We start from the raw sequence: 8,926 nt of genomic DNA, 5'->3' as shown, positions 1-8,926 counted from the left end.
ACTGGAGATAAGCAACTCACAAAAAAATTTAAAAGAAAAAAATCAAGTACAGAAAATAGTAGCATGCTATGTGGAATAATGCATATTGACTCCATAGGACTTCTATTGCTATATGATAAACATATAGACTTTAAGACAAGTCATATACTTAAATAGGAAAGCAAAGTAGAAATCTGTGATAGTCTTAGCCCTCTAGTGTCTGTCTGTTCTGGGCTTTGATTAATTTAATCCTCTAAGTTGATATGTATAAAGAAAAAGAAAGAAAGACTCCAATAGATAGTTAGTTAACTAATTAAAGACTGCTCAACAATCATTGACAAAAACAGTTTCATTAGAAAATTGCAGAAAGGAAGATAATCAAGCATCTATTTTACATTTTAATCCAAAAAGAAAAGAAAAGCCAAACATAGTATTCTTCAAACATTTTTCCAGTTGACATAGCATGGATGTGTGAGACATGAAGCTGAGCCATGATAGGTGGCTAGAGCGTAAGGACTCTTTAACTGTTATAGGCCACTTCCCATGACTTGCAGAAAGATTGCAAATCTGTGATTTGATGATTCGTCTGCAACCATATAAAAAAGAGTATTTCACCTGTAAACGGATATAATAGTTTGTCTCAACAGTATATGCTCTATAATTGATACTAAGATATATAATTATGAAATTCAGGAATAATTGTGTCATTGTAACTTACTTCTTGCGGTATGCTAGTATTGAAGAGATGATTGATAATGAAAGATGGGCTCCACTTCCCCATGATCACCAAGGAATCATCAATCATGCCTTCTGTTGTAACTAATTGGTCTTGCTGCTGAACATGAGAGCTGATCGGTGCTTCTTCGATCTCAGCCAACATCTCCATGGAAGGATTGTTATTCATGGTGTGACTTTGAGTACCCGATTCTTCACCTGTAGTTTCAAAAGGACTCCAAGTACGTAATTGGTTCAATTCTTGGTCTTTTGCTTCTTGACATAGGTTCGGTACATCGATGATTCTTCGAGTCCGCTTCTTTTCTTCTGTTCTTTGCCTTGCTCGCGCCCTCGCCTTCTCTCTCGATTCCTTTGCTAATGGGTGGAATGCAGTTTTACGTGATGCCTTAGGCCTTTTCTTTTTGTTAACACATGATAATGAGGGCTTTTTACCTTTAGAATTCTTGCTTCCTTCAATATTGGCAACAGCAGCCTCATCAATTCCAGACACATCTTCACACTCCGAAGTAGAAGATGCACTCTTGGCGACGCCTACACTACAACTGTAACTAGGAAGGCCAGTACTAAATAGTTTCCTGATTGCTGGTCTAGACTGTATGAGCAACCACTCAACGGTTTTGCTAGCTTTATCAAAGCAAAGCTTGTCTTGCAGATCAAAGAATTCACGAGCAACTTTAAGTGACAATCTCATTCTCCGGTCTCTTGGCCCCTGAGCTGTGTCAATCTTGCTATGTCGATCTCTCTTGGAAGATCTCTTTCTTGGAAACACATGCTGCTGGTTACAAGTAGTACTATGGTGGGACTCTCTATTGCAGATTTTGGTTAGCTCATTGTCGGCATCGTTGATTCTTTTGGAATTTGCCATGTTAGTAGTAGCAGTAGTTGTAGTAGTAGAAATAGCAGCATCAGCAGCAGTATCTCTCAAGGGTTGTTGCTGCTGGTGAGGTAAAAGGTCATGGCTTTGATGAAGAATAAAATCATGGTCTTGTAATTCTAATTGATCATAGCAAAGGGAAAATGGAGTATTAGGCAAGTGGAAGAAAGAGAAAGGAAATTGATCTTCGTCATGTTTGGAATTGGAAGTGATGTCACTGAAAAAGGGTCTGTTGTAACCTTGTTGGTCATTATAGTAGATGGGGTCGACATTGCCATTGTTGCTTGACTGAAACATTTGGGCTATGTCTTTTGGTTGAACTTTGCACACTGCTTCTGGACAAACATATGTATTCAAGGATTTAAAAATTTTAAAAAAAAAAAGTAAAAATAAAAAAAGCTAACCCTTTTGTATTAGCCAAGTACTGAAGAGCGGGAACTGGAGCTTGAGAAAGACATATGCACCATCGGTATTATTACAATTAGCTCTATTTAGCTAATATAGCCATTCCATCGATCTTTTTCAATTGATAACTATCATCGTAAACATGTCTGCAAGTATAACGAAAACCCAGTTACTGAGAAAGACAGCCATTTGTTTTACAGCCAACCTTTGGTCAAGAGCAGCTATATAGATTGAGAAAGACATATATATGCTTGCTTTCTTGTTGATGTATCAAGAAACTACAAATACAGTATATAATTGTATGCATAATGTTTAGGTGATCGTGCTGAGGTTGTACAAGTGTGTGTGTGAGTGGGTGAAAGAGAGAGACAAAGAAAGTCCATTTTACCTTCCCCAAAGTAAGGACTAGAGGTTGAGAAAGACAGCACAGCACAAGTACCATATGTCCATGGGGGCTGTAAGACAGCAGAAAGAGAGAGTGAGAGAAAGAGAGAGAAAAGGAATTTTGAATAATGATGGGTGGGAGTTAAGGCACCCAAGAAGGGAATTTATTGGAGACAAAGAGATGCCTATAACTTACTTACGATTCTTCTTTCTTCTTTCTTTTTCTTTTTCTTTTTCTTTTTTTCTTTTTATATTTTATTCATTTTATTAATAATTTCCCATTTATTCCGAATTTAAAATTTTTACAGTATAGAAATATATAGATTAATAACTCTTAATTATTATTTCTTTCTTTTTATGCTAATTTAAAATTAGTTGGCTTTATGAAAAATTATAGTTTAATTATGAAGAATTTTAAATATGCAGTTATCTTAAAGAAAATTTAGAATGTAATTTATCACCAGCAAATAATATATTATAAATTAGTTAGAATTTAGATAATATATAAAAAGAAAAAAAAAAGACATGAAAGGGAAAGAAAGAAAGAGAAAGCAAAATATGGGAGTGGAGCATTGGGATATAGAAGAAGGACGAGCAGCATAAGGAAGTTGCATGAACTCCATAATCAAGATTTGGGGGGATTGTGGGTTAGGGTTGGTTAAATGACAGGTTGGTCCGTGAGTAATTATGTGAAGACTCACAAAATAATTAAAAGTAAAAATAAAAATAAAAATAATATTAGTATTATTAGATCACCTCCCCGTGGCTGTGTCTAACCCTAGAAAGAAGGACAATTATTTCACTAAAATGAGGGCATATATCTGCAAGGTCTCTCTCTCTGTCATGAAGAGAAGCCATTTACTGCTTTGACTGTGTATGTGTCTAAATGTCCCTTTCACTTAAAAGAGAAAAATCCATTTCTACTTCACTCTCTCTTCCACTCATATGCCTTTCTATCAAGAAGTGAGAGAGAGAGAGAGAGAATGCTGTTGGGTAACCCATGCGTGCTTATCGTTTTACCTTTTCTTTGGGAGCTAAAAAGCTTTCTTTCTTGTAACCCAAAAAGAAAAAAAAGAAAAGAAAAAGAAAAGAACTCCCTCTCACTCTCTCTATCTCTATCTCTCTCTCTCTCTATCATAAACATACAGAAACATACTTACATTAGATATAAGAGAAAAAGAGAACAATGTCAAGAAAGGGTTGCTGGTGGTGGTGGTGCTGGTCCTGTGGCTGTGGCTGTGTGTGCTGGGTGCTTGTACTATCTACTGCGACCTACAAGGCCTTTTCCAAAAACCCTAGCCAATCACCGCTCGCCATAGCTTCAATTTAAACTCTATATACTCATTCATATTTATAAATATGGCAAATAGTCCTGTCCACAATTGATAATAATAATATACACCTATTTATCCTCTCCCTTCACATTTATATATACACATATATATTGTTTCTCCTTTCCATTTATACATGCCGTTTTCTCCACTTATCTAAAAGATCTAGTCTTTATTTCCTTGCTTCTCTCTCTCTAGCTAGGTGAGACTCACTGGCCTTTTTTGGACTGGCATAATTTAGGAGGACCACATGATATGGAGAACAGGGGTTGTTCCTGGGTTGCTTTCAAACAAACCGATAACTATGAAATAGAAAAGGTGGTGTATTGTACCATTTTGAGACTGAGTGATCAATGATAATGAGAGCATAAAACCCTAAAGTCTCACTTGTTCTTTAAGTGCTTTCATTTCCTTATTGAAGACTTCAGTTCTCTGCTTGTACCCAAAAACCCCTCCATTTGTGGTTCAGAATCAAACACCTTCATCATATTCATTTTTATAAATATATATGTGTGTGTCTGTCCTAAATTATATCATTCTTTTTGGTCTTTCACTCTTTCCCTTCCATATTCATTTGAATCCAAGTGTGTTAGGGGATGAACCATTTTCCATTTCAAGAAACAGTTTCAATTTCTTCTAACTAGTACAATAATTTCTCTTGTGCTGTACCTTAACATGGCAATTTTTTTTTTCTCATTTTGTAATGTTTAATCTTTTGCAGTCCCTTAGGTTTAGTTCTTTTCTTCAAGACTAATTATTTGGGTTCTCTGTTTCTTTAATGCAAAAAAAGAAAAAAAGAAAAACCCAATTCAAAGGTGGTGATGGGAAAGAAAGTCGTTGGTCTTTATCTGAAATGTCACTTTGGCCTATGATTTCCAAGAGACCATAAATATTTGGACGCCCATCCCTAGGATACCATTATAGATGTTGAGTGAAGGCTGATTTGCTAAGAGCCAAGTCTACTTATAGATTTTTCCAAATTATGTAATCCTGGGGAGGTTTTATTATATTTCTGAGGCTAAAGGATGGAAAAGAGAAATTCTTGCAGTAAATTGCCTATGTTAATACCAATTTTAGACCCTTTTTTCAATTATATTCTATGCTTAAAAATTTAATAATTTATTGCACTGTAAATCAATTTTCTTTCAAATTTTTGCCATGTGTTATTGCTAACATGGCATCTAGCTGGACAAATTCACTACAAAACAGCAAGACTTTAAGGAAAAGAGAAATCAAAATTGAAACAAATTGTTTTTATTTTCGGCTAGGCTATATGTTTTGTGAAAAAAGTGTACCATGGAGGAGCTAGGTTTCTCCAACCGGAAGAGAGAAGTCGTCAACATCGACAGCAGAAGTACTGTTGCCGTCGAAGACGGTGTTGCCGACTGACAGGTAAATTTGCTACTCTATGAAACCGATCAAGTGAACATATAGTGAATAAAGGATTGCCTATTAACTATCAAAACTTATTATTATTTCAACTGATAAAAGAGTTGATGATAATAATATGACAAGAAAAAATATGACTAAACTGATTAACTTGAATTCAATAACTGTGGAAAACGAAACAATGAAAAATGTTGTGTAGTTTGTATATATGAGAAAATTCTAAGTTCTTTACATGAAACTGTTTGATATATATACAAGATTTTTGTATTGAGAAAACTACTCCAACGGTTGCCTAACAGCTCTTTTTGTTATGGGTATGGGTTGAAGTGACCTTTCCTGCAAAGTAGGAAAGGTTGCTCCTTTTTACCCTAAGGACTATGATGATAGGTCTGCACAAGCAACCTAGCTTGTGTAGCCTCTGAGTCCTTCTGACTTTCTTCCTTTTCCAACACTCCCCCTCAAGGTGGGTTCGAATAAGTTGATTGAACCTATCTTGTTGAGGATTAAATGGTGATTTTGCTTGTCCAGAGCCTTAGTGAATATGTCTGCCAGTTGATCTTGACTTCTGACATAAGGAGTCTCAATTTCTCCTTTTTGAACCTTTTCCCTGATGAAGTGACAGTCAACTTCAATATGTTTAGTACGTTCGTGGAATACTGGATTTGATGCTATGTGTCGAGCAGCTTGGTTATCGCAGTGCATTTTCATTGGTTTTTTACTTTCAATTTTCATATCTCTGAGGACTTGTTTGACCTAAATAAGTTCGCTTGCAGTAGATGCCATTGCACGATATTCAGCTTCAGCGCTTGATCTGGCCACTACGCTTTGTTTTTTACTTTTTCAAGTTACCAAGTTACCTCCTACAAAGACACAGTATCCTGTTGTAGACTTTCTGTCACAGCTTCCAGCCCAATCTGCATCAGAGAAACCAACTATATTAGAAGTATTATTCTTCTTCATCCAGATTCCTTGCCCGGGAGTTCCTTTGAGATATCTGAGAATCCGATCTATAGCTTCTAGGTGGCTAGTGCGAGGAGCATGCATGAATTGGCTCACTATACTAACTGCAAAAGAAATGTCAGGCCTAGTGACAGTAAGATAAATAAGTTTTCCTACTAAGCGCTGATAATGCCCTATGTTTGTTAAGGGTTCTCCATTTTCTAAATTAAGTTTAATTTTAGTTTCCATAGGAGTGGTAGCATGTTTAGCACTTATTTTTCCAGTTTCTTTCAAAAGATCAAGGGTATATTTCCTTTGAGATAGGAATAACCCTTTGCTGGATTTTGCCATTTCTATGCCTAAGAAGTATGACAGTTGACCAAGATCTTTGATGTCGAATTCTCTGTTTAGACTTTGTTTGACATTTTCTATCCCTTAATTATCATTTCCTGTTATTATGATATCATCAACATACACCAAAATAACAATAATGTGATTGTGAGTGTTTTTCACAAACATATAAGAATCAGATTCACACTTACTGAAGTTAATGCTTAATAGAAAACGACTAAGTTTGGCATACCATGCTCTCGGGGACTGTTTTAGGCCATAGATAGCCTTCTTTAGCTTACATACCCGGGTAGTGTCTGCAGTTGACTTGTGTCTAGGAGGAAGACTCATGTAAACTTCCTCATCTAAGTTGCCTTGTAGGAATGCATTCTTGACATCCATTTGGAATGGATTTCATCCATGATTTGTTGCTATTGAGAGAAGGATTCTTACTGTATTCATTTTGGCCACTGGGGCAAATGTCTCTTGATAGTCCACTCCATAGGTTTGAGTGAAGCCTCGGGCTATGAGTCTGGCCTTGTATCTGTCAATGGTTCCATCACTATTATACTTGATCTTGTATATCCATTTGCATCCCACAGGTTTTTTATTGTGAGGGAGAGGAACAATACTCCAGGTATCATTTTTTTCTAGGGCAAGGAGTTCTTCTTCCATAGCCTTACACCATTTAGGGTCGATGTTGGCCTCGTAGAAATTAGTGGGTTCAGTGTGGTTTGAAATCTGACAAAGATAGTTGCAATATTGGTTAGATAAGACATTATAGGAAATGAACTTCTGAATTGGATATGTTACCGTATGAGACACATAGTCTCTAAATTTTACAAGCGGTCTGGATTGACGAGTGGATCTTCTCAAGGCAATTTCTTCGTCTTCTTGAGGTTGAGTTTCTCCCCCTGCAGGAAGCAGTCTTGAGACAGGAGGGGACTCCCCCTGAAACTGATGATCTTGATCAGAGCTGCTAAGAGGTAAATCAGAGTTAAGCGGAAATAAAGACTGACAGGGTTCATGAGTGAAATCAACACTGATGGGACTGGTGAAGTAGGGATTAGTCTCGATAAAGGTGACGTCACGAGAAACATAGGTTTTGTGAGTCAAGGAATCATAACATTTGTACCCTTTTTGAGTGGAGGAATATCCTAAGAAGAGAGTTTTGACAGAACTTTTATCGAGTTTATATTGGCATTTGACATGCACATAGCAGGTACAGCCAAAAATCCTAAGGTGGCCAAAGTCTATTTTTCGACCTTTGACGATCTCTAAGGGGCTCATATTTTTTAATATGACAGAGGGTAAACGATTGATGAGATAAGCGGCGGTTAAGAGGGCATCCGACCAAAATTTAGAGGGGACGTTATTTTGAAAAAGGAGAGTACGAGTGACATTGAGAAGATGTCTATTTTTACATTCAGAAACACCATTTTGTTCGGGAGTATTAATACAAGTGGTTTGATGTAAAATTCCATGTTGTTTAAAAAAAGTGGAGAAGTTTTGATTTATGTATTTTGTACCATTGTCGGAGCGAAAGATTTTTAATTTTGCATTATACTGAGTTTTGATGAAATTAAAAAATTGTTGGAAGCGTGAAATTTTTTTTTTTTCTTTTAATAAATAGATCCAGGTGGTGCGAGAGTAATCATCGATAAAGGTGACAAAGTATCTAAAATGGTTGTATGCAGTAACGGGGGCAGGTCCTCAAACATCTGAATGTATTAGATCGAAAACATTTTCAGACATGCTAGATGATTGAGAAAAAGGTAATCGAGAGTGTTTAGAGAATTTACACACATCACAATTACTAGAGTTCAAATTGTAACAAAATAGTTTATTTAAAACATTGTCGGAAGGATGCCCAAATCTTTGATGCATTAGCATGCCTTGGGTGGAATTGGTTGAAACAAAACATTTCTTGGGAGGATTATGAAGATAATAAAGGCCATTTTCTAGGTGTCCTTCACCAATCGTCTTCCCAGAAGCTCGATCCTGAAATATAACTGAAGATGGTGAGAAGATAACGTTACAGTTTAAGTCATGAGTTATTTTGCCAACAGATAAAAGGTTAGATCTAAAATCAGGCAAGAACAAAATATCTGTAAGATTAAAATTAAATAAATTAGTGGTGCCATATCCTTGAATTTTGACTTTGTTTCCATTAGCAACTGTCACATGCTGGGGATCCCGGATAGAATTAATTTTGTGTAATTTTGTGGGATCCCAAGTCATGTGATCTGTTGCTCCAGAGTCAATAATCCAGGCTTGTTGACAGGATTTTGTATTTTTTTGAACTGAATTTAAAATGGTGTGAACCGAACCTGTCCCATCGGGCTGGAAAGACCCGAACCCATGGGGTTGCTGAACCAAGGCTTGAAGTTGGGCCAGAATTTTTGCTATGTGGGCTTGGTTGAGCTGCTGGGCTTGGGCTGTGATGTGGGCCGGACTATGCTGCTGGGCCTTTCGGCCCGTTTGTCCCAACTGAGATGGGTCGAGCCCAGTGGAATGGGCTTGGAAGCCAGTCGGGCCGGTCTCCTTCCGGGTCGGGTCA

The 8,926-nt window shown here is 36.9% G+C and overlaps 1 protein-coding gene across 5 annotated transcripts; it reads right to left on the bottom strand.

Moving 5' to 3' along the window:
* Nucleotides 1–388: 388 nt before the first annotated feature.
* LOC8286744 lies at nucleotides 389–3,893 on the bottom strand. 5 transcript variants are annotated; one of them, XM_002511932.4, is made up of 5 exons: nucleotides 2,382–2,697; nucleotides 1,993–2,139; nucleotides 1,828–1,923; nucleotides 698–1,707; nucleotides 389–565 (listed from the first exon to the last, which is right to left on the bottom strand). In XM_002511932.4, exons 3-5 carry the CDS (start codon nucleotides 1,883–1,885, stop codon nucleotides 500–502), a joined length of 1,134 nt encoding a protein of 377 aa, XP_002511978.2. In that variant the 5' UTR covers nucleotides 1,886–1,923; nucleotides 1,993–2,139; nucleotides 2,382–2,697; the 3' UTR covers nucleotides 389–499. The 5 variants fall into 5 exon arrangements, with proteins under 5 accessions (XP_002511978.2, XP_048226549.1, XP_048226553.1 ...); XM_048370592.1 differs by adding an exon at nucleotides 3,538–3,893 and having other exon boundaries at nucleotides 698–2,139; nucleotides 2,382–2,448; XM_048370596.1 differs by having other exon boundaries at nucleotides 1,828–2,139.
* Between the last annotated feature and the right edge of the window lie 5,033 nt (nucleotides 3,894–8,926).

The sequence above is a fragment of the Ricinus communis genome, chromosome 1 (assembly GCF_019578655.1).
Source record: "Ricinus communis isolate WT05 ecotype wild-type chromosome 1, ASM1957865v1, whole genome shotgun sequence".
Taxonomy (NCBI): domain Eukaryota; kingdom Viridiplantae; phylum Streptophyta; class Magnoliopsida; order Malpighiales; family Euphorbiaceae; genus Ricinus; species Ricinus communis.
Note: the sequence above shows the minus strand (reverse complement) of the source record. Positions and strands in the feature narration are given on the sequence as shown.